At 34.4% G+C, this 27,386-nt stretch overlaps 1 protein-coding gene across 4 annotated transcripts in view; it reads right to left on the bottom strand.

Moving 5' to 3' along the window:
- LOC126812066 (cell death-inducing p53-target protein 1 homolog) overlaps nt 1–27,386 on the bottom strand; it is a 37,172-nt gene that overhangs the window by 2,630 nt on the left and 7,156 nt on the right. For 2 of the 4 annotated variants that reach the window (XM_050538244.2, XM_056098722.1), the window contains exons 4-5: nt 21,158–21,470; nt 18,400–19,215 (exon numbers count right to left, since the gene is read on the bottom strand). In XM_050538244.2, the coding sequence (XP_050394201.2) occupies nt 19,107–19,215; nt 21,158–21,470 (422 nt within the window). In that variant the 3' untranslated portion in view covers nt 18,400–19,106. Of the gene's footprint in view, nt 1–3,313; nt 3,609–6,958; nt 9,624–13,841; nt 14,089–18,399; nt 19,216–21,157; nt 21,471–27,386 lie in introns of those variants that run through there. The other 2 variants (XM_050538242.2, XM_050538241.2) reach the window with 2 other exon arrangements.

Raw genomic sequence — 27,386 nt, 5'->3', positions numbered from 1 at the left:
TTGCTCGCTAACCAGGAACGAGAAAGTTCCTCAGGGTTTTTCAGCATGGTTCCTCCTTGTCATTGGTGTAAGACAGAGGGTCGAGCAATATTGGTCTCTAGTTGTTTGGATGGGGTGATAAACTGAGGACCCATGTATACTGTTTGAATTTGAAATAAGAGTAGGCATTAGCACCGCTCTAGGCCAAAATTTCACTGATAGCACGCTCTGTGCCAGTCTTCATTAGCCTGGTCAGGCCTAGTTGGTGCTGAAGAGTAGGACATTAACCCTATTTCATTTCTGCAAGGAAACGGGAGAGGAAGAAATGGGGTTTAACATCCACTCAAAACAAACTAAGCCATTTCATGACTAAAACATGGTTCAATTTTATTTCAATAATTTGCTTGTGCGTAGGGTTCTTTAGCAGTGGGAGGAAACCGGAGGACCCAGAGAAAACCCACAAGTTTGGACAGACGACCCTACTCCTTGTCACGTACAACTGGGGAATTGAAACCACGTCTGCAAGGAAACACTTTTCTTTAGAGTTAATGATAGTTAGGGAACAAGGTTTCTTTTTTTGTCTAGCCTATTTATGAATAGAATCGCACATACAGTAAAGTCGGATTTAAGTAGACTGACCAATTTTATCTGAGTTAAGTGAAGATCCAAGTTAGCCGAAGACCGAAATTCAATCTTAGCTCGATTAGAAATAAACTGCAAGAGCCAGATAATAATTGATTCAAAGGCACATTTCAAGCTTTTGTTCATATGTGCGAGTAGATAACTTCCGTTTTGGTGCGAGTAGATAACTTCCATTTTGGTGCGAGTAGATAACTTCCGTTTTGTCACCATCTTTGAAAAATGTCCTAAATTTTCCCGGAAAATGTCTCATACAGCAGACAGCCAGATTCAAATTTTCCGGGAAAATTCTATTATTGCGTCACGTCAAATAGGCTGATTTGAGTCAAAAGATAGAACAAAGAATTTAAGGACTCTGTGTTTGGAATACCTAAGCGTGTTATAGACCATCGGGACGAAACTGACAGTGAAATTCTAAACATACTGCCGATCCGACTTAGCCAAAGAAAAAAAGCAGGAATTAGATCAAATGGGTCGAACATTTTGATCCGAGTTGAGTGAAGATCCGACTTAAGAAATCTGATTTACGCGCAGAAATTTAATAAGAAAAACGTGCAGGATCAAAGGGTCCAAACAATTTATCCGAGTTGATCAAAGATCTGACTTATACAAATCGACTTATGCGCGGTTTACTGTATCTCTAATTAAAAATATAATTACCCAACAAGGCATAATACAACACAAATATGGGTTATGGGTAACACTGATATAACATCTTAGAGCATAGTCCTCTTAACGAGTATTCTAATAAGAATGTATGTTAATGGTAATATTTTAATACATGTATATAGTTAATATTATAAGATTATTTTACACTATCACTGTAAAGGACATGGGGGAAAAAAAAAACTTAATTCTATGATTTTGCCTTAAAGTTACAATTTCATATTTTCTAAGAAAGTCAAAACATAATTATTTTTATGTCTTTTGCTCAATAGGTTGTCAACTCACTATTATACGATGTTTCTCGCACTTAAAAATCTCACACCGGAAATAATAACACAATAACCTACGAATTACCTCCCTTGTTTTCTATTCCCCACCATGGAATAGCTATCTTCAAACGTTTAAATTTGAAGTTGAAAATGATATTTTTGCCAATTTCTCAACTGGCAATAGTAAATTATAGGATTAATAGGATTATTCTTTTACAAGGTAGGACTGTTTATAGATACCATCTATTTTAGGGCTTTATTTTAATACATTTTAAAAATATAACTTAAAAATATGAAATTGTAACTTTAAAGTTAAAAAGAAAATATTGGGATATGGCAAGACTTTTTGCTTTAAAAAATGGAGAAGACAACATGGAATAATATCACAAAGTTGAACCAAACGGATGTAAGTCTTCTACATTTCAAGCCACATCATAGTTCCAAGGAAACTGGTTGCCGTTATGGCTCTGTGAGTAAGGTACTTGCTCGCTAACCAGGAACGAGAAAGTTCCTCAGGGTTTTTCAGCATGGTTCCTCCTTGTCATTGGTGTAAGACAGAGGGTCGAGCAATATTGGTCTCTAGTTGTTTGGATGGGGTGATAAACTGAGGACCCATGTATACTGTTTGAATTTGAAATAAGAGTAGGCATTAGCACCGCTCTAGGCCAAAATTTCACTGATAGCACGCTCTGTGCCAGTCTTCATTAGCCTGGTCAGGCCTAGTTGGTGCTGAAGAGTAGGACATTAACCCTATTTCATTTCTGCAAGGAAACGGGAGAGGAAGAAATGGGGTTTAACATCCACTCAAAACAAACTAAGCCATTTCATGACTAAAACATGGTTCAATTTTATTTCAATAATTTGCTTGTGCGTAGGGTTCTTTAGCAGTGGGAGGAAACCGGAGGACCCAGAGAAAACCCACAAGTTTGGACAGACGACCCTACTCCTTGTCACGTACAACTGGGGAATTGAAACCACGTCTGCAAGGAAACACTTTTCTTTAGAGTTAATGATAGTTAGGGAACAAGGTTTCTTTTTTTGTCTAGCCTATTTATGAATAGAATCGCACATACAGTAAAGTCGGATTTAAGTAGACTGACCAATTTTATCTGAGTTAAGTGAAGATCCAAGTTAGCCGAAGACCGAAATTCAATCTTAGCTCGATTAGAAATAAACTGCAAGAGCCAGATAATAATTGATTCAAAGGCACATTTCAAGCTTTTGTTCATATGTGCGAGTAGATAACTTCCGTTTTGGTGCGAGTAGATAACTTCCATTTTGGTGCGAGTAGATAACTTCCGTTTTGTCACCATCTTTGAAAAATGTCCTAAATTTTCCCGGAAAATGTCTCATACAGCAGACAGCCAGATTCAAATTTTCCGGGAAAATTCTATTATTGCGTCACGTCAAATAGGCTGATTTGAGTCAAAAGATAGAACAAAGAATTTAAGGACTCTGTGTTTGGAATACCTAAGCGTGTTATAGACCATCGGGACGAAACTGACAGTGAAATTCTAAACATACTGCCGATCCGACTTAGCCAAAGAAAAAAAGCAGGAATTAGATCAAATGGGTCGAACATTTTGATTCGAGTTGAGTGAAGATCCGACTTAAGAAATCTGATTTACGCGCAGAAATTTAATAAGAAAAACGTGCAGGATCAAAGGGTCCAAACAATTTATCCGAGTTGATCAAAGATCTGACTTATACAAATCGACTTATGCGCGGTTTACTGTATCTCTAATTAAAAATATAATTACCCAACAAGGCATAATACAACACAAATAATCCAACTCAGAGTGCCAGTCTCATAATGAGTCGCTGTCACAATCTCAGCTTGACAGTGTGGACATCTGGTATGAACGGGCGATTCACGGAACTGTTGCACCACAGCCATTGTAGGTTGAGCCACTACTACAGTCGTGTTTCCTGCATAACCTTGTTGTGGTTGTCCATAACCTTGTTGTGGTTGACCATAACCTTGTTGTGGTGGTGGTCCCATACCATATTGTTGTTGTTGCCCATAACCTGGTGGAGCTCCATAACCAGGTTGTTCTGTAGATTTAAAAAAAAAGAAGAAATTATTCAAATGTTATCCCGTTAGACAACGCAGAAAACTGCCCATCGAAGCACAGACAGAATCAATATGAAGGCAGTGTAAAGAGTGGCAACTTAGATTTATTCATATGCGTAATGGTAGGAGCCGGGATCGGGATTGGCCCCCTATGCCGCTGAACAATTTTCAAGTAAGAGGTAGAGCACAGAAATCTTAAAGTAGCTAAGTCTCTAACTCAATATCATCCAAAGTCTTTGACATTGAAAACATGATTAATTTGTCGGTTTAAATCAACATTGATGTTGTGATCTTACCGGGAAAAGATGGGCTTCTGATATCCAATATTTAAGACAAAATAAACATTTTACCATTGGTACATGAATCGTGTACCATGATGCGTTTCAGTGCCATTTACAACAAGGGGCTCGAAAACCGAGGCTAGACATATACCACAAGCCATAGCAAACGGTGACACCATAATCTTATCTGGAGAGCATGCGCAATAAATACTATCGGTGAAGACTAGAATAACCAGACGATAGAGATTGCCATTTGTTTGAGACTTCTGGCATATTTCCCCGAACATAACTGATTTGAAACGATTGAATGAAAATCAGTTTATATACATTCATATTATACTATTACATGCGTTGCGACCGATTTGTCAATTTCTAGATCCCAAATATTAGCGACTTAGCTCCTTTAAAAGTGGAAATACATGTACTGACATGAAATTTTAAGACCTGGGGTGGGGTCTTCGAGAGGTAGTATGAAAACACCATTATCTTCTTCTTTCTACATAGTTGTTTCCCATATGTTTTTAGGGATAATGTTTGACCTTTGTAAAAGCTTCTTAAATCAATTAACAGCATTTATAACATGGACGGGAAATCTTCCTTTGTTCTTTTTGTTGAATAAGCAGATTGTTTTCCCTCTAGGAGACTGGTTGGAGCTTAATTGTGCAATAACTAGTCATTTTCAATGTTATTGCACACTTTTGCTGGTTTACGCTAGTTTTAGTAGAAATTATATAGAGAAGTGGGGTGGGTTTTCTGTGCAATAACAACAAGCATGTTGAGCAGGTGTCAATGTAACAAGTCATTTATAGCACGCTTCATACGTTAACAGGTTTAACACCTCAGCCTACGGCCTCTGTGGTTAAACCTATTAACTCATGAAAGCCGTGCTATAAATATAACAATCATTATCATACTACAGATTGTTGTACTGCAACCTGTAGTTTCACATCTGCTTGAGGAGGAAAACGATGGACTGGTGCTTTCATCTGTCAATCAAGTCCCAATTTTCCCCAAAATCTATTGCATTTCATTTGAGTCATGATCTGACCAGATTAAAGCAACATCGCGCTGATTATCAATGCCATGATTTTGAATCTACTGCAAACTACAATATTGTGGAAGTTGAATCTCGAAAGGGAGGATCTGTCCAAAATTGGTTCAATCCTGTTCCATATTTAGAGAGAGAGAGAGAGATGTTGTTTAACGTACTCAACACAAACCAGGTCATTTTGGGACTAACATATGGTTCAATTTTATTTCAATAATTTGTTTGCACGTGGGGGTCTTTAGCAGTGGTAGGAAACCAGAGGACCTGGAGAAAACCTGCGATATAGATTTCTGTTTTGACTAAATGTTATGGCTGTTTTAAACAAATGTTTGACAACCATCTTGGTAGCTGTTTCATCTGTAACACATTTAAACAAGCCAGTGCCACTTACAAGTCTTAGTTAAAATCTTTTGATGTGCCTCTTTTTAATCTGATTGAATCGAATCTATGGTGGATATTTTGATTTCTCAGTTAAAAGCTAATTAAGCAATTTTAGTGCAGTTTAGCAGCTTTCACAACAGCCTAAAGGCCTTTAAAGAAGGTGTTAAGAGAGAGAGAGAAATGGGGTTTAACGTCCACTCGACACAAACTAGGTCATTTTGGGACTAACATATGGTTCAATTTTATTTCAATAATTCGCTTTCGCATAGGGGTCTTTTGCAATGGGAGGAAACCGGACGACTCGGAAAAATCCCACGAGGTTGGACAGGGCAACCCTACTCCTTGTCATGTGCAACCAAGATTTGAAACCACACCAGTTGACTCAATGACAGACCTTAAGATTAGTCGAGGTTTAATTTAAAAATTCGGAAATCACTAAATATGAATGTTATGAATTCGATCAGTATACTAGCGAACCTGGTAGAGAGAGAGAGAGAGAGAGAGAGAGAGAGAAAAATGGGGTTTAACGTCCATTCGACACAAACTAGGTCATTTTGGGACTAACATATGGTTTAATTTTATTTCAATAATTCGCTTGCGCGTAGGGGTTTTTAGCAGTGGGAGGACTCAGAGAAAACCCACGAGGTTGGACAGGCGACCCTACTCCTTGTCACGTACAACCGGGGATTCGAAACCACGCCAGTTGACTCAATGACAGAATTTATGATACAGCGCACACGCTAACCATTCAGCCATCCAACCCCCCGAACCTAGTAAAACAATAGAAACAATAACCCATGACTGACAGTGTTTAAAAGATGGGATAAATTTGATATAGGAGACACCATAAGCAGCAAAATTATAGAAGACCTGGGCCCTGTTTCTCGAAATCTTAGCTAAAGATAAAATCCAAATTTTAGTAGATATATGTACTTCAATTTTGATTGGATAATATTAGACAGATTTTAGTGTTTAGCCAATCAAATTACTAAAATTTGGATTTTATCTTAGTTAAAATGTAGTGAAACTCGCCCATGATTATTAACAATCTTTTTGAGGCCTTTAGTAACCGGATCAAGCAACACACTATCACATATATTTATCACTCGGCAAACCTCAGCAGATTCCAGTACCCTACATCTAGCCTCGGCTGTATGACGAAGTCCGCCATTGAAACTACTAACGACGTTGCCTTTGAAGAATGAATGGTTATCATACAAATATATCAAATTCTGAAGCTGTTTTTCTTTCAAGTCTATCGGATTTTCTTCAAACAAGGACAACTTTGCACTGAAAATTCTACACACCCTTTGAACGACTCAATTTTGATAACTTCTTTTTAAAAGCGGCAAGTTTTCCTACTAATTAAACCTGTGCCATATCGCAATTGTATAGGCGTAGATACATATCACTTACCGTCATACAGCCGAGGCTAGATGTAGAGTAATGGTTTGCCAAGTGATATACTTATATAAGAAACAGTTATTTGGATGATATTTCCAAAAGTATTTTCTAGAAGCAAAATCTTATCAAGATTGATTAACATGTCAGTCAAAACAGAGAGGGTGTAACTTTTGTTACACAAGTATGTATGAAGATCTAGAGAAAAAGGAAACAGAAAAAAATTTGAAAACTTTCTTTATTTATACATGGAATTATGATTAACATTATTATATATTATATTATAAAAAAAGATAGGTTGGTAAGCAACAGAATATACACCCACAGCAGCAAAGTCGTCCACAACGGTTGTCAGGTTGTGAATCTTTGACAATACCCTTGATATAATTAAGAGAGAGAGAGAGAGAGAGAGAGAGAGAGGAGAGAGAAATGGGGTTTAACATCCACTCGACACAGTGGATGTCGGAGGAAACCGGAGGACCCGGAGAAAACCCACGAGGTGGAGATAGAATTCTTTGTTTTGATAATATGAGCAACGCATATAAATATCAAGCAATAACTGTTATAGATTGTACAAAATACTAAATTCACTGTAATCTGTATGTATTCACAAGACATTGTGGATGGTCGACGGATGGGGGCTGGGGCAACAACAATTAGCTACCACAAACAAATCAATGTGGGCATGTAAAAAAAAAACAAACTTATTATGAAATTGTAGATATAAAGAATGTTTAATACTGATCAGATGCTAAAATTTGAAAATGTTAAAAATTTAATAAGCAATGAAACATATGCTCAACAGCAGCCAAGTCATTTACAAGCAGTTAAGTATTTGGATTAAGAAAGGGCTGAAAAGAAATGGCAGGCGCTACAAAATGTAGTCAGCAAATTTAGTGAAATAATTATACTTGCCACTTTATATTTCAATATGGTTTGGGCTATCTAATAAACAATCACAGCAATATAAAAAAATCAAATCAAATAATTTATGTTATCTAAATTTAATTCTGATATGGTTCATCCTTATTACTAGTCAAACGAACCTAACTGATATGGTTCATCCTTATTACTAGTCAAACGACACTAACTGATATGGTCCATCCTTATTACTAGTCAAACAATGAACCTGATATGGTTCATCCTTATTACTAGTCAAACAACAACCTAAATGATATGGCTCATCCTTATTACTAGTCAAACGAACCTACCGGTAACAAGTTTGAATATTCTTTTTTCAAAAACTATGACATAGAAAGGTTAATAATTCTGCAAATAATTGATGCATGGAGCTACATTAAATAAGGATTTATCCATATTGCTATTCACATTTCTATCTATAAATAGTTGAACAAACCCAGGAAGTCTAAATAAATCTTTAACTAGAAAGTTTCCATGATATGGGCAATACCTAACAAATAATTGAAATATCAGCAGACAGACAGATAGACACCAACTGTGATGACAATATACAACCACATTAACATGTGGATGTGTCAAAAGAAATTATTTTGATTGATATGACATTAAAAAAACAAACATATCACTAAAATACATATTTTAAAAGTTATATAATAACGATAACTGGTAATCAAAAGAACTATTTGGCGTATTGACTTTTTAAAAACATATGGATTATGTAAGCAGTATATATATAAAAAAAACATTAAGCGAAGCATACAGTGTTATTTAGTTGAAGAGCAAACAGTTGCCTATAAACAGCAATTTCAGTGGAATGGCCATGGACAAAACTACCAATAACTTGATTTTACACAAAAGTTGTAAAAAATATGATTTAATCTTTGGTCGTCTTATAAAAATATATCCTATTTTCCTTTTGATGGATTTAAATTTAAATTAAATAGGAATGACTTCATTAACTCCTGTTCCGTAGCAAATAACGAAATCAATAAAAGATATTGTCAAAAATGGCATTTTTCCAAAAGTAGACTTTCATACAGAAAATAAATGTGACATATTAAATTTAAAAAAAAATTGTCATGTAAAAAGAAAATCATGGCAAGAATTATTAAACATCAGATTATTATCCTTTGTATTTTTAAGTAAATTTCTTCTTGAACTCGCAGTGGTTCATTGTATGCATAAAATATTACATTCCATGCAACAACTTGATTAAACAGGCATTATGTAAGAGATAATTCGGCCTATTGCAGTTTGTTCTTTAGGCCTTAAATGTTATATAAACTATTAATTAGACATTTATTAACATGACAGGACCATAATCAACTCTTGATGTCGATGCCATCAGATGGCTCTTATTTTAAGTCGATTAGAACAGTTCAGACACATAATGATTTAATTTACAAATGGAAAAGCGAGACTAAGACTCGAATGACCAGTATGGTTATTACAATCAAGGCACATATCTTGTCAAAACTACAACCATTGATAACTTTGCTCAAAATAATGTAATTTGAATGAAATGTTCAATATATTCATTTTGCATTATCTATTTTTGAAATATTATAGTGAGAACGGCCAACTCTTTATCTAAATCTTACATAATGCCAATTTAATCAAATTTTCCATTTCGATAAATCTAACCTGATAGTTTAAGTATGCTACATACCGGTAGTTAATATCTTTCAACATATAAGATACGTATATATTCAACAAATTATGTATCACATCAAACATTAATTAAAAAAAAGATAAAAAAAAAAGATAAAATCGTAAAATTAAAAGTAAAAAAAGTTAGTAAGTTTATAGGGACTATAGTCTGGAATCTGATCATCAAACCATGGCAGCAACACCATTACATTCGGCTATAACGAGAAATGGTTTGTTGACAATTAGGACAACTATGGATTACATCTTTGCATCCATCGACACAGAATGGTATAAAGCAACATCCCAAATCACATCTGAAATAAAAAAATATTACAATAGCTATTATATTTCACTCAAAGCAACATTTATTCAGAAATATCTGAAGAGCCCCGGCAGGGGAAGAACGATCTAAGTCACTCAGTTAATGGTGCCATCTGGTAGCAAATTGTATAAGCTTTCTGTGGAACAATCAATTTCAGGTTAGGCCGCGGTTAATTAATTGTCAGTTTCTCATGACCTGAGTTTGTGAAATATACATGCTACATGCGGTAATTATTAATTATTGAGATGAATTTTTTTTTGTTTTTAGTTTAATGCTGTTTCTATTTCAGCAATAACTAATGTCAGTTACTTGGTCGTTGGAAACCCAATCCAACGGTAACCAGTGTCCGCGATTTCTTCACATTTATTAAATATTTATAGATTAAAATATCCGTTGCACAGTATCCGGGCACATCAGAAGACTTGATCATAATAAATCAGTTTAAATTATTAGTGATATGCTTCTAAGTTAACGGTTTGTTAATTCATTCATTCTTGGCATTTCATATCTTTATCCTTACGAAATGACCTGTTCCAAACTGGTTAATGATTTGTTCTGACATAAATAATTAAAAGCATACACTTGGAATTTTAAATACAAATAAGTTAGATTATTTAACAAGTCAGTCAAAGAATTTACTACACACGCAGGGTTCCCGCGGCTTCGTCAAACATTTTTTCAAGGATATTCAAGGATAAATATACGTCAAATTCAAGGATTTTCAAGGACATTTTTTAGCCTAAAGTTACAATTTTTCATCTTAAAAATAACCAAAACTTTACCAACTATCGTTATTAAACTTCTAATCTAAACGGGATTTTCATATCAACTTACTATTATTACCAATTTGAAACAAAATTAAGGATCTCAACTGAAATTCAAGGATATTTTCCTATTTCTGCGAAATTCAAGGATATTCAAGACCTTGAAAATGAAATTTTAAATTTAAGGATATTCAAGGATTTTCAAGTACCGCAGGAACCCCGACACGTTGGCGTTTCTCTAGCCGTGAGCGAAGATAGTACCAATGCCATGGAAATAGCCCGTATGTTAATTGTCGTCAACTTTGAACACATCTTCGGCAAGAGGCATCATGATAATATGAATACTTTTATTATTGTGTCTATCTTAATCAAACTGTTTACATTTATTTGTATCTCTGTGTCCTTTTGAGACTGTTTATATAGTGTTTTTAATAAAATACCGTGAAGGGCGTGAAGCAGTGTCAACCAGTTGGTATCTCATGATCGAGGCTATCTCATGGCGGCAGTTCTAGGACCGTTGCTAGTCAGTAAATGAAATAATTTAGCAGGAATCAAAAGACATTTATATCTTTCTGTGAATTTTATTACAAATGACAAGTGCCTTATAGAGTATATATGTGGTCTTTGGTGAATGTTGTAGCTACCATTCCTTGGTATGGATGACAGATATGATACGGCTTTATCACTTCCGTTTTGCGGATGGACTCACATTCACATTCTAGCCTACTTTTAAGTACCGCACTTTACTTATCACCTACGGTGTCCTGTTCAGCAATAAATAGTGTATTTTAATGCGTCAATTCATTGTTCATATTTAAAGGCAAACAAATATAGTTTTAAAGGAAAAATTTTGGAGCTCACTAGCCTAAATTTGACCAAATAATTATGGAAGTGCGTAATTATTACGGATGAAAACAGACATGCGGGTGGGTCATGAGAAACAAACAATTAATTAACCGCGGCCTAAAAATTGATAGGAGTCACATCGAACCAAGGCCCTTGTGAAATGGCCTCACGGACAAATACAAGTCCATCGTATTTATTTGACTTTAATTTGGCTGAAAAGTGGAAGTCAGTTGTTGTACTGGTAATTATGATTTGTATTAAACATCATTTTGAAGTTGTAATTAAACCCACTCGTTGTTCTGTTCGCATCAAGCATCCTTGTCTAAAAGTCTGTTTTGCCTTTTACACGAAAAGACAAAAATGTGACTTATTTAGATCGTTCTTCCCCTGGATTCATCTATAACTTAAAGCCTTGATGTGTCATAAATGAAATGAAATGGGTTATACGTCCTACTGTTCTGCTCTCTTTAGTACTATAGGAATGTATTGTATTGTGGAAGTTGAATCTCTAGTAGGAATATTAGTCCGAGAATGGTTAAGTATTTACAAAGTTATGAAAAATTGAAATTTCATCTATCTATGCTGTACAATATAACAAGACAAAGTCATTGACATCTTTTATTGGTAGTAGAGGAACCTGATGGGCCTACTTTAATTCTGATTGAATCCAAACCGGTGATTATCTAGCATTGGTTTTATGAGTTTGTTTCCATAACATCAACTCGACACAAACTACGTCAATTTTATTTCACTAATTCACTTGAGCGTAGGGGTCTTTAGCAGTGGTGGCTAGGTGGTTAAGACGCTGGCTCACTAGCCTGGAGGTCGGGTGTTCGATCCCTGCATTGGCCGAGAAAGTTCATCCTGATTTTCCGACGTGGTTTCCCCTTGTCAGTGGTGCAGAACGGAGGGCCTGACAAGGACAGCTGTCTATTCCTTCGGATGAGACGAAAAACGGAGGTCCCGTGTATACATTAGAATGCACGTAAAAGATCCCATGGCAGTTGGAATTCGATATAAGAGTAGGCGATAGTGCCGCTGCCCGGGCAAAATTTCCCTCATAGCACACTGTATGGCCTATGCCCGTCTTCATTAGCCCAGTATAGGAGCAGAACAGTAGGACTTTAAACCCCATTTCATTTCTTTAGCAGTGGAAGGAAACCTGAGGACAAGGAGAAACCGGATGAAGTTGGACAGGCGACCCTACCCCTTGTCACGTACAACTGGGGAATCGAAATCAATGACAGACCTTTGTGAAAATGCAAATAATACCTAGCATACTTTAAAACATAAAATGTATTATACTTTTAGAAGAGAGATTGCCCACAGCAGCTAAATGGTCTGAGCAGTCGACAACGTTGTTGCATATTTATTTTGTAGATAATGGGAGCATTTACAAGATACTGATATTAATTTCATACAGATTGGATGACACCTTTGTCAAAATAGCATTCACAAGGTTCAATAAAGTGAAACAAGGGCCATAACTTTAGAAGTAATTAACAGAAATTGCTAAAATTCAATTTAATACTTTTGTCATTAGAACGTTCACAAATATCTACAAAGTCAAACTAGGGCCATAATTCTAGAAATAATGAACAAATATTGTTGAAATTCAATAGGATTCTTCATCTCACTATAATTTAACATATATAAATTTTAAAATAGCTGATAATAAATGTAGTGTTCACAAGAAATTGTGGATGACAGACGGGGGCGACTGCAATAGACGATCACATTTCCATAAAAATGACCAAGGAATACATCTCTGAATGTTGCTTTTCAATGTTATTATAAATGTATTATAATAACTTCATATGGGCATTATGTGTAAACTCATAGATTATCACAATTCTTTACTTTTTTAATAATCAAAATTTCTGACATACAGTATCAACTATGCAAAAATTATTATTCTGTCCTCACTTTGACAGTGTCATGCAACTGTATTCCAATCCCATAATGATATAATGCAGATATTGAAAATAACATCCAAAATGAAATACAAACCATTTTGCATATGGAAAAATGTTTATAAAATCAACAATTATTGTCACAGTAACAAGGTTCTTGAAACCTTGTAATTTTTGCATAATTTGATTCTAAATATGTTTGAAAGTATTCCCCTGTTTTAGTATAAATTAATGATAATTGTCTTGCATCAGGCAGCATATGCTTATCTTTTAAAGAACACCCAAAGGTTCTTGAAACCTTGTAATTTTTGTGCAATTTGATTCTAAAAATATTTAACGTATTGCACCGTTTCAGTATAAATTAGTGAGAATTGTCTTGCATTAGATGGGATATGCTTATGTTCCATAGAACACCCAAAGTTTTGTTCACAATATAAGACCCTTTTTACTGTCAATTTAAAACAGAACGATAAGACCCTTTTACTGTCCATTATTCATGGACTCTCTATCCTTTACACATTGGTCTAAAGTGTCATCTTATGCTTCTAAACATACATCCCAGATCTTCCTAGTATGTTGGAAGTTGTGTCTAAATCAATACCAACCAGAAATCTTGACGATTATTTTGATAAAAATATTGATATTTTGTGTTTACCTGTGCGCTATCTATAATCTCTATTTACTTACCCAACTAAGCAAAGTACCAAACAGACGATCCATGTCAGAGTTCCAATCTCATACCGAGTGGCTGTCACAACGTCAGCTCGACAGTGGGGACATTGAGTACGAACTGGTGCTTCGCGGAACTGTTGTATCACAGACACTTGGGGTTGAGCAACTACTACGGTCGTGTTTCCTGTATAACCTTGTTGTGGTTGTCCATAACCTTGTTGTGGTTGTCCATACCCTGGAGGAGCTCCATACCCTTGTTGTTCTATAGAGTAAATATCTCAACTTAGAAATTTCATCACAGAAATCTTTTAAATTTAAAATTAAATAAAATGCAGTTCTGTGTAAGTACACCGTCATCCAACAACTTGTCAGGTGTTATCGAAGGAATCTGTTATTGGATAAAGCTCCAATTTACTTATTTAAAATCAAATGGCATCGCTGATTTGGGGACAAATAAAACTGTCAATCTAACGTAAAGTCCGCTGATAGAGACCTGTTTTATGTTCATCACACAACAGTTTAAAGGAAAGCTATTCCAATGGGTCAAAATCACACACACAAAAAAAAAAAACCATTATATTTTCTAAAATATTATGTCATTTCATAATTATTCTTTAAAAAAGCATTATATTTTTTATAATTTTAAGGAAGCCATTTGAAGCCATTTTTCTGTAAGTATTAAGGGAGACATCATTTTTGATGGTCAATAATGTTAATGGTGTTCTAACCTACAGCAGTTGTCACTAAGATATAAATATTACTATACAACGTACACAATAAACCATGGTTTTGCACAAATATTACTATACAACATACACAATAAACCATGGTTTGTCGATAAGACGTAAATATCAAAATACAACAACGTACACAATAAACCATGGTTGGTCAAAATGAAATGATCAAGTAAACCAGGCATGTAACTCGATTAAGTCAAAGGCAAGCCAGGCACTGGCAAAGGCCTATATTCACAGATTAATATTCAGTGTCCACAATGTTTTCTTGGATGGTGAAAATCGCATGAAATAACAACAATAGTGGTCCATGATATTCATAATACTGAATTGGTAACCTACCACATACTTGTGTATGTATTCATATTCATATTTTTAAGTCAACTCTGTTCAACATTTAAGATGTACAAACTGTTCCAATGCACATATCGGTATACTTGAAACTGTTCAAAGCACATATTGGTATACTTGAAACTGCTAATGCACATATTGGTATACTTGAAAATGTTCAAAGCACATATCGATATACAAACTGTTCAATGCACATATCGATATACAAACTGTTCAATGCACATACCAATATCATACAAACGGTTCAATGCACATATCTATATAAAAACTGTTCAATGCACATATCGAAAGTGTTCCTTTGATTTTGTTGAATCAAATTACCTTTATGAATTGCCGTGTGTTTACATTTATCACTGATTATTTTATACGTCATTGAATTCATGATAATTCCCCGTTGAAATGTACTAAGCACTTATGACTAGATTGTTTCCATAACCATAAGAACATACATTTGTTTCCTTTAGAACAAGATATTGTCGTCACAGTGTACATTTCTTTGTTGAAAATTTGTTGAAAATTAGTTTTGTGCCAAGTATGATAAAATTTCCAATGCAGTAATGTGCTAAAATGGGCTTTGATGCCCAAGTACAACAAAAATAACTTCAAAATAACATGCAGTAATGCAACGGCTATGAAAACAGTAAGAAACGTAAAAAAATTATGACAAATATTTATTAAAGTTCCATCAGGTTTGTAGAAAATCTATGAATTTTTGTTTTCAACATTTGTAAATGGATACTGGGTATCACGAGGATACCCCTTTCCCCCTTATTTTTAGGAGTTATTCGAAAACAAAAGCATGAAGAATTACAGAACTGCAATTCTATCCAAATATGTCCCTAATAAGTTTTTAAACATATGCAGTCATTTTTATTTTGTTCTTTTCATTAAAGATACATTATGGGAGATTCGATACTGAGTTGGCAGTTCTCACTATAATAGTTAAAAACTAGATAATGTAAAGGCAATTTGCTGAAAATTTCATTCAAATTGATCCACTATGACCTGAGAACTAAGCAATTGAAATTTCCGCCTAGCCTCGATCATCATTACTAAAGTCAGAACGATAAACAGCAGAGTCTCGATTATCCAGTTAATCGTTAAATCGTGAAGAAAAGTTATGCAGTAAATCGGCTCATAATCCACTAAAGATCGCAGGCTAGCGAGCCATCGAGAGTTGATTATGGTCTGGATAAGTTAATTAATGTATAATTAATAACATTCCATTTTCAGGCCTAAAGAAAGACCTGCAATAGACAGATTTAGCTCTTGCATAATGTGTGTTTAATAAAAACCTAGGATCCTAAATGTGTAGTGTTAAAGCTTTTCAATTTCAGGTGTTATTGCAATGTTCCACTTAGATATTGAACAAGTTTTAAGTTATAAATATTAGGAATTTGTAGTAAATGTAGGAACAACATCTTGATATAAAAACACATTACAGATAAGCAAACAAATGTTTTTTTTTTAAAACTAAAAGTTTTTATTGAAACTTTTGAAAAAACATTAAATATTTGATTTCACATTTTTATAAAGGAGAATATAAACATGATTCATGCATAATATCAGGTGGATATAACCAGTCATAAAATATTACATGGTCCTAGTCAAATAATATCGGGTAATCCTATCTAGCCACATGATATCAGGTGGTTGTAGTCACATAATATCACATGGTTCTAGCCACAGCAGGTGGTTGTAGTCATATAATATCACGTGGTCCTAGTCACATAATATCAGTTGGTTGTAGTCACATAATATCAGGTGGTTGTAGTCACATGATATCAGGTGGTTGTAGTCACATAATATCAGGTGGTTGTAGTCACACAGTGGTTGTAGTCACATAATATCAGGTGGACCTAGTCACATAATATCAGGTGGTCATATAATATCAGGTGCCAGGTCCTAGTCAAATTATATCACATGGTTGTAGTCACATAATATCAGGTGGTTGTAGTCACATGGTGGTCCTAGTCACATAATATCAGGTGGTTCTAGACACATAATATCACATGGTTCTAGTCAAATAATATCAGGGTTCGATATAGCCACGGGTTCTATACTATCTATAGCCACATAATATCAAATGGTTCTAGTAAAATAGCAAATGCAGATAGACTATACAATATGCAATAATAAAATATAGACAGACCTGCACACTATGGGGTCAAATATCTTTCTATTCTTCACCAAAAATATTTTCCTTGAAGTATGTCACTGACTATACTCAAATATGGACTTAGTCAGAAACAACTTCAGTCAAATATCCAGGACTTTCAAGTGTGAACACTAAAACTATTAACAAAATCCATTTGGTCCATGCATTGTTTTTTATAAAACCGCAAATTATTAGAATGAGCATAAATTAAAACCATCAATTGAACACAATACATTTTATGGTATAATGGACATAACTTGTTTGTCTTTCTCCTTTTATTATATTATTTTTACTAAAGTCACATTGAATTTTAAAGTCTAACTCATGTCACTCTACGACGCAACAAAACTGACGGAACTCGAAATCGGCAACCGGTTACGATAAAGTGGAACTGATCAGTCGTAAATACCTGGGCGACCTGAGTGCTCTTACGACTGGTCTATGTTGGACAGCAACTAGTCGCACATGTTCTACTCCCACAACTTGTCTATGACTGAAGACTACTAATTTTCCTTAGTCGCAAGCGACATCAGCACACCCACGACTAACTTGGGTCAGCAATAAGATCTGGTTATTTAGTCACATGGTACCGAGGCGGAGGCAACAAACATGGCGGACAAGTGAAATGAAGCAGACGAAGTGATAATAGTGCATGATGTGGAACTCACCTCTTTCCGCATGCCCATAGCTATTTTTAAGGTTATCACGTGGCCGTCACATGATTAGTTGTGGCTCCGATTCTGCAACTGACACTGGGCGACATTAGTATGCTTACGACCAACTGGTTGCTCGTGGTTGTGTCCAGTTGTGGATAAATTCAGTCGTAGCGGCATAATCTCTCAGTCGTCGTCAGTTTCGTCTAGTCGTAGGGCGACATAAGCTAGGCTTAAAACTGATTGTTGTAAACCTCTACATGAATGAATGATGAAAAGTGTAAAATCTTTTTAAAATTGACATAAAACACACAACATTAAAAAATATATCCATATGGAAACAATAAAAGCCTAGTAAAATCAGAATACGTTGAATTATCCAACTTTAATATCATAATGTATCACAACGAATACACACCTTCATCATAATGTATCACAATAAATACACTTCTTCATTATAATGTATCATAATGAATACATATCTTCATTATAATGTATCATAATGAATACACATCTTCATTATAATGTATCATAATGAATACACATTTCATTATAATGTATCACAATGAATACACATCTTCATTATAATGCTCACTACCAATAATCAACAACATCTATTATATTAAATAAATTTATGATTGTAACTCAGTGCTCCTGATTGTTATAATAGCCAAGGGTGTTCTGTCTAGGTCCATCAAATTGTTGTCATGTGGTGTAACCTTTAATCCTGTCAGGATTTGTTCAGATACGGTCTTAAATACACTTTTATCAAAAGTGATTTTTTAAAAATCTACAGAATAAAAAGATAATTAATTAAACTATAACACATACTTATGGAGAGAGAGAGAGAGAAATGGGGTTTAATGACCACTCGACACAACTAGGTCATTTCGGGACTAACATATGGTTTAATTTTATTTCAATAATTCGCTTGCGCTTAGCAGTGGGAGGAAACCGGAGGACCCGGAGAAAACCCACGAGGTTGGACAGTCGACCCTACTCCTTGTCACGTACAACCGGGGATTCGAAACCACGCCAGTCGACTCAATGAAAGACTTTATGATACAGCGCGCGCACGCTAACCATTCAGCCATCCAACCCCCCCCCCCCCCATACTTATGGAAGAACAATTACTGATTTATTTAGGCGATGTTTCGAAGAGTGCATGTATTCTCTCAACGTGTTCAAGCAAGTAATTGTTCTTTTATAAGTATGTGTTATAGTTTATTGCTCTATCCAGTTACTAAATGCCGTTAAAAGATCAGATAAATAATTGCGTGACAAATTTTCAAACAATTTTTGAGAATTATTTTATATTAGTCAGGTACTGTATATACACAGACAGTTTCTTAAATACATGAATCGGATCCATCATACTCTTCCATTACATTCGACCCCAGCGAGAAATATGTTGTCGACAATTAGGACAACTATGAACAACATCTTTACATCCATCAACACAGAACGGTATCAGGCAACATCCTGCGCTACACCTGAAAGGCACAAAATATCATAAGTTTACTTTATACAGAAATCTAAGAATATTTCTATGAATTATTTCCATGTTTAACAGCAGGACCTGCATTTCACAGCAGTGACAGAATATTTAAACATCAATAAACCCAATCGAGTTAATTGGAACCAAACAAGAACCCGAGCCATCAACCAAGACCAGAAAAATTCTTGAAGTAATACAAATCAGACCCAAAGTTCACAAAGCATTCTCAGACGTAAGTTAAGAATTTACTCAAAATTACAATATGGCTGAACCGTTCTAATCTACTTAATATCAGAGATATCCTATGGCATCGAGAGTTGATTATGGTCTTGATTAGTTGATTAATGTCTAATTAATAAATTAGATAAAATTTCAGGCCTAAAGATAGACCTGCAATAAGCAGATTTAGTTATTGCATAATGCATGTTTAACTGGAGTCTGAGAATGCTTTGTGAACTTGTGGCCTGGAGAAACCAACCAGAACTTAATCTGTATACTGGAGTATATTTATCAACTGTTTATGTTGTTGTTTATATATATCATAAACTAGTTTATTTATCAGTTTTATTTGTTTAGCAACTCATTGTTGATTTTAATATTGATAATTACTTTTATCAGTAATGTAAGTGCTATATTAATTGGGGGTTTGGATGGCCGAAATGTTAGCATATGCCAGTTGTGTCATTGAGTCAACTGGTGTGGTTTCAATTCCCAGGTTGTATTTGTCAAGGAGTAGGGTTGCCTGCCTAACCTCCTGGGTTTTCTCTGGGTCCTCCCACTGCTAAAGACCCCTACACGTGCAAGCGAATTATTGAAAAAAAACTGAACCATCCTTTAGTCCTGAAATGACCTAGTTTGTGTCGAGTGGACATTAAACCCCATTTCTCTCTCTCGCTATATTAAATTTTGTATTTAAGGTTTCCTGTTCTACAGGTTGTTCATCACCATAATTATCATTATATATATACAGTCTCTGACACCCTATCACAGTTACTTTGATTGGCTTCTGTCACTCGATTGTATATAACTTGATTGTATATAACTTGATTGTATATAACTTGCTGTAATATGTTTGATCGTATCACCCGAGAGTTTCCATCAAATTTCTGTGAGAGAGAGAGGGAGAAATGGGGTTTAACGTCCACTCGACACAAACTAGGTCATTTCAGGACTAACATATGGTTTTAATTTTATTTCAATAATTCACTTGCGCGTAGTGGTCTTTAGCAGTAGGAGGAAACCGGAGGACCCGGAGAAAACCCATGAGGTTGGACAGGCGCCCCTACTCCTTGTCACGTACAACCGGGGATTCGAAACCAAGCCAGTTGAATCAATGACAGGCCTTATGATACAGCTCGCTCGCGCTAACCATTCGGCCATCCAACCCCCCTCGAATTTCTGTATTATAATATAAATCCTGCCGAAAGTCACTATATCAATATGTACATGTAAATGTATATTACCTACAAACAGTATATATACAAATGTACATACTCTTTCACTTTCTACACTGATAGAATTTCCCAGGTTTCACATAATTCTTTAATTATCATAGTATATTATTTCTAAACACACTTTCTTAAATTTCAATATATAATCAATGTATTAATAACTATTAATAATATGATACAACCACAGAGTGTGCTAGTCAATTTTCTATATTATTTTATCTAACTCCGTTAAACCTACATGTATTTGATTCCGAGGCTATACAAATGTGCTGAATTGAGTTCATCTTAATGTTATTTCGGTTAGTTCCTGGACAAAATCTACATAATTATATTGTTAATTTGAAATAGTTTGCGGAAGTCAGTTTCCTTACTTATTTTAATCACGTTTTATCTCAACATGGACTCAATCTTCACAAACCAAATCAAACTCATTTAAATCCATTTTTATTTTTTAGCGAAATCAAAGATTGATTTACTTCAACTTACCCTACAAAACACAGAATCAAGCAAATAATCCAACTCAGAGTGCCAGTCTCATAATGAGTGGCTGTCATAATCTCAGCTTGACAGTGTGGACATCTGGTATGAACGGGTGATTCACGGAAATGTTGTACGACAGAAGTATATGCGGGTTGAACTACAACTGTTGTCGCTTGTGGTCCTCCATATTGTGGTGGTGGTGGATTATAGGGTGCATAACCAGGAGCATTAGGTTGTCCATATCCTGTATTGTAATTTGGAGGTGGAGGTGGAGCATATCCTTGTCCAGGTGGTGGTGGTGAACCAAATCCTTGCATAGCTGAAAAGGTCAAATTTTAGTATCAAATAAAATAAATTATTGTAAGCATATTGTCTGATATATGTATTCTAACTGGAACAAAATATTTTAGTTTCACAAGCCAGTCTTTCAGATAGTATTTATATTTCAAAGATCCTATGTAATTTTTTCGGGGCATCGACAATATTTTTCCACAAATTTCAATTCTAATTGTAATCTCTTAAATAAGGTTATATACAAATATTTGTTCTTTTACAACATGTGACCAATAAAAACCCTTGTTAGACAAAAGTATATAATAGATATCTGACATCAAAATTTGTTAACTTTTGACATTTTTAATTTTGAAGGAAAATATTTATCTGAAAGTCTCTTTGCAGAGATTTAATATTTTCTGTCCTTGGCCATAATAACATCTGAGAAATGCCTGACTGACCCTACTTAAAAGTAGCATTATGGCAGATTAGATAAAGAGCTGACAGTTCTATCTCGCTATAATAGTTTTAAAAAATAGATAATGTCAAGGGAATATGCTGAAAATTTCAGTCAAATTACTTTACTCTAAGCCGAGAAATCCTCATTTTAAATCGTTACAAAGTCTCGATTATCCATTTTTACGGTAAATCATCAACAGCTGTTGAAGTGCAAATCTGTGGAAAATCGGACCCATAAAATGGCATCAAGGGTTGATTATGGTCTTGTTATGTTAATAAATGTCTAATCAAATAGTTTATATACATTTCAGGCCTAAAGAAATACCTGCAATTGGTAGATTTAGCTCTTTCATAATGCCTGATTAACATATAATATAAAATCCACGGCAATAGGAATATAAAATACACAGTGTATCTATTCGATTCAATTGAAATAATAAAATATTTGACTGTTTTTGATTTATTTCATATTTTAGGACTGTAAATATTTCAAATCAATATATTTTCTTTAATGTGATTATATCCTTTTATTAATATTTGTAAATTTTTCAAAGGAGACAATTTCCTTTAGCTTTATAATTATATGACATTGAATAACAAAGAGTAAAAACTCAGTACGAATAGCAATTTGAATTATAGACCCAAGACATCGAAATCAAAGGCCGAAGCACCGTTGTCGGCGGCAAAACCGATCTCATAGCAAACTGCATGCATATGTTGGTAAATATTAGGCTAGTTGGTGCCAAAAAGGATATGTTAAACCCTATTTCATTCCATTCACCCTTTCAAGTGCCTCTGTTCCGCCATTAGGATACAGAAATTCTTAATATAAACAAATAGAAATCCCCATGATTAATAAAAGCTGTATATACAATCTATATATAAAATTTAGAAATTGTGAAGAAGGAGACAAAAATGTTTACAACAGAAGTGATAGTAAAAGCCCTATAGGCTAAAAAGGTAACAAAAACAACAGGTGATATGTTATCAAAAACAACAGGTGATATGTTATCAAAAAGCAAAAGATAATTACAGTTAAAAGCATAGGTCTACAGTTGAGAAAATAGAGACATAATAAAAAGCGGAAATGTGGATGTAGTTTGTATGTATTGTCTTTATTACCAGATGTACATGTACATTAATGTCATTAAGATTTATAGAGTGGGGTTGATATAACATACATCTAATTTTCCTTTGACAATGACTAATCTAATTAAAACACCGACACAGATCCTATTTCGTTTCATTTTTTTTTTTATACATTGTAGTTCAAAATTTCGTTTTACTTGTCTCTACTACACTAGGATCTGGAAGAGTTGTTATATAACCTGCATTTTGGATGATGTGAGGGTTTAGCCAATGAAACGGTCTGTGACGTGGATTTTTTATCAACGCTGATTGGTTAATCAAATGACTGACGTCATAGGGCCAAAGCCGCTCATATGACACGACCTTCCACTACAACCGGTCAGATCTTCATGTAGTAGAGACCATTGAAAGTATAAAAAAATAAAACCAAAGGAAATATAGATCTCTATTTTAATCAGATTGGACAAAGACAACCGATATGGATTGTGATCCAAGGACACAAACAAATGAAAACAATCAGCTGACCCCTACACAAAATGTTTATTGCATCAAAACGTCTACATGACAACCAAGGATAAATAATCATCCCAAGCCAGTAGAGCGTAATAATATTTAATACTACATGTACAGGTATAAACACTCATCTCAAAATAGCAAAGAATGGACATTTTTGATTTATTTATAAAACCAGCGGCTGCCAGGCAGGATACGCCCACATTTTCGAGAGATGGATAGAAAACAAGCTAAAACGAAAGTGATTTTTCCTACAATCAAGGGCCATAATTCAAAAAATTACAATTCGATATGCGCAAATATCGAAAGGAACCAAGATCTTTGAGTTATAAACTTACATTTCAAGTTTCAACAAAATCGGATAAAAATTGTGACCTCTATAGGGTCTACAACCTTGATATACCATATTTTTACGCTAATTGAGAACGAAGGGCGGCCATTTTGTCTGTCAGTTTTGGGCTGATTTTCACGAAATTCAAACTCAGCCGTCCTTAGGGTGTAACAGTTATATATTAACACGTTTTTTTAAATCGGATAAAAATTATGACCTCTATAGGGTCCACAAGTCAAAAAAGGCGTTTTTGCGTACAATCAGGGGCCATAATTCATGAAGTTACAGTCCGATATGCGCGAATATGAAAAGGAACCGAGATCTTTGTGTTATAAACTTACATTTCAAGTTTCAACAAAATCAGATAAAAATTGTGACCTCTATATGATCTACAACCTTGATATACCATATTTTTAAGCTATTTGAGAACGAACAGTGGCCATTTTGTCTGTCAGTTTTGGGCCGATTTTCACGAAATTCAAACTCAACCATCCTTAGGGTTTAACGGTGATATAATAATACGTTTTTTTTAAATCGGATAAAAATTATGACCTCTATTGGGTCCACAAGCCAAAAAACGCGTTTTTGCGTACAATCAGGGGCCATAATTCAGGAAGTTACGGTCCAATATGCGCGAATATCGAAAGCAACCGAGATCTTTGGGTTATAAACTTACATTTCAAGTTTCAACAAAATCGGGCCGATTTTCACGAAATTCGAACTCAACCGCCCTTAGGGTTTAACGGTGATATAATAATATGTTTTTTTAAATCGGATAAAAATTACTGGGTTTATTAACCCCAACATTTTAATGAGGGTACTCTCATTGTTATCAAACAAAGATACAATCAGAGAGAGAGAGAGAGAGAGAGAGAGAGAGAGAGAGAAATGGAGTTTAACATCCACTCAACACAAACTAGGTCATTTTGGGATGAACATATGGTTCAATTTTATTTCAATAATTTGCTTGCGCGTAGGGGTCTTTAGCAGTGGGAGAAAACTGTAGGACCCAGAGAAAACCCACGAGGTTGGACAGGCGACCCTACTCCTTGTCACGTACAACCGGGGAATCGAAACCACGTCAGTTGACTCAATGACAAACCTTATGATACAGCACGCGCGTGCTAACCATTCGACCATCCAACTCCCCTACATTCAAACATGTTACAGAAAGTTATATAGGAATGGGTAACAATAAACTAATTGAATGTTATCCATAAAGCTGTGAGTTATTGTATATACTGCTTTTACTTAATACCCATTAAAGATTGTAATATCGATATTGATTAGTAAGATCTCAATGTACCGGTACATTATATGGAACATTAACAGTCATTAATAATATTATCAAATACAAGATTATATGTCATATTTTTTATATACTGACTATGCATCTGATAGAGCGCTGATGAGTTTAACCTATATAATTTTCACTAAAAGGGCAATAACTCTGAAAGTTATTATCAGAAATAGCAATTTGTTTTAACGTTTTTTTAACCCTTACTGTACACAAACCAATCATATCATTACACTACAAATATTTACAATGAATAGATTTCATGTATAGTGAATAGAATATTTATATAGATTTTATGTATATACAATATTTATAAAGAACATGTAAAGTACTACAATACAATATTCATAATAAGTGTCAAAAGAAATCAATTTAGGTATTATAATATTATACGGTATATTAATTGAGGTAGAAGGGTGCCAAAGGCTCAATCACACTTATGATAATTTTGAATCCTGCATATTTCATTATTTTAATAGCCATGTATGATTTGCAGACTCTATGCCATAGTCATCAGTAGTGACATTAAATACCTGGGTTATAATTAATATAATAAGGATTTGCCATAATTTACATTTTTAACATTTTTGTTATTGGTCACTATGGTAACCAGTTTCTTCTGCTCATTACCATTACCGGTTATTAATAATAATAAAATCACACTCGGAAAGATGGAGACAAGTGACAAGATCCTATGACAAGACCCCAAGGAATGACAGTTCCTTATTACTATTGGTCTATATGTATGGTTACCAGCTTACTTTTGCACTTTGCTTTCCTAGGCTATTTATTATAAAAATAGAAAGGGGTTGGTTGACCAGGCCCCAAAGTAATGAAAAGCTTAATGACTTGAAAGATTCTTTTAAAAGATTATCCAGTGAGCGATTAACTTTAAATTAACAATGGCATAAAGTATTACATGTACACAGTTTGGGTTCAGTTTTTAAGGTTACATGTACACAGTTTGGGTTCAGTTTTTAAGGTTACATGTACACAGTTTGGGTTCAGTTGTCAAGGCTGCTCCGAAGTTAAATTTTTGGTGGATCTGTATTATTGCAAGTTCACATAGCTTATTGAAGTGCAGACCGTGATGGCCTAAACTGAATCGATAATCTTTTTGTTAATCTGCATTAAAGTTCTGCTTGCAGTTCACTGTAATTTGTGTAAAACACTTTAGTCCATATTCTCAGAAGCTGGGTGTTAAGTGCGATTTGAAAATACATTTAGGATTATTTAAAGAGAGTATCTAATAAACTACAATAAATCACACTTCTTATAAAGTATGCGAAAGTTAAAGAGAGGCTGTTTCAAGAAACAAGGACAGAGAGTTTAAAAGCATTAATCATATTTTTGTATTATATATATATATAAGCTAATCTATTACCAAGTTTATTAATTAATATTTAGTACCTACCTCATTATTCATATTGTTGTTTCCACAGTACCGCTGCCATGCAATATTGTATAAATCGCGTCATGTTGAAATGTACATGTACTACTAAGTACTGATTTTTATAGTATGTCCGGTACATGTATTGCTGGTTGAGGTACGATGTAATATAATTTTGTAGGTAATTCAAAGGATTTCTATTATGTACTATAATACTATGTCATACTTGAGAAAAATATTTTTCATAAGTTTGATAAGGTACTTTACATTCACCTTACAATCAAAGTGACATAACTATACTTAAAATACAGATGTGACACAATTCTTTAACGTTGGCGTACCATTATTTCAAATAATGGTACAGGCAATGTGCCAAGCGTCCATTATTTATATCAGTTAAAATTTTGGACCCATGTGATGCATTTCATTGCAAAGCACATGCGAGTGTATGTATTTTAAGTTGTTTAATGGTCTTGAGCTAAAAACATTGCATAATATATTGAAACTACAAGTTGTGACTATGTCACTTGTGTTGTTTCAATATATTACTTAATGTCTTGCTCTCGACCATTAAACCACACATAAAAACTGATATTCAATAACATATGATTGTCCAGATTGAACACCACAGGGTATTCATAAAATAACATAATATTGTGTTTCTAGTCTAGTCTATTGATCATTTCCATTCAAATGTCTAAAGGCTGTCTTCAGACTTCAAATTACAAATATCCCTTTATGCAGAAAGAGTACATTTTTTATTTGAAATTGGTCAGGTTATAAACAACTACAGAAGGAGAGTGACATGACATTTTATAGGACGTACATGTAATATAAAGGAAGTAAAATGTACCATTTATTCACAATTTAATGTTTTAGACTT

Source organism: Patella vulgata, chromosome 2 (assembly GCF_932274485.2).
Source record: "Patella vulgata chromosome 2, xgPatVulg1.2, whole genome shotgun sequence".
Taxonomy (NCBI): domain Eukaryota; kingdom Metazoa; phylum Mollusca; class Gastropoda; family Patellidae; genus Patella; species Patella vulgata.
The sequence above is the reverse complement of the archived record's forward strand: the minus strand, read 5'-3'. Positions and strand labels throughout refer to the sequence as shown.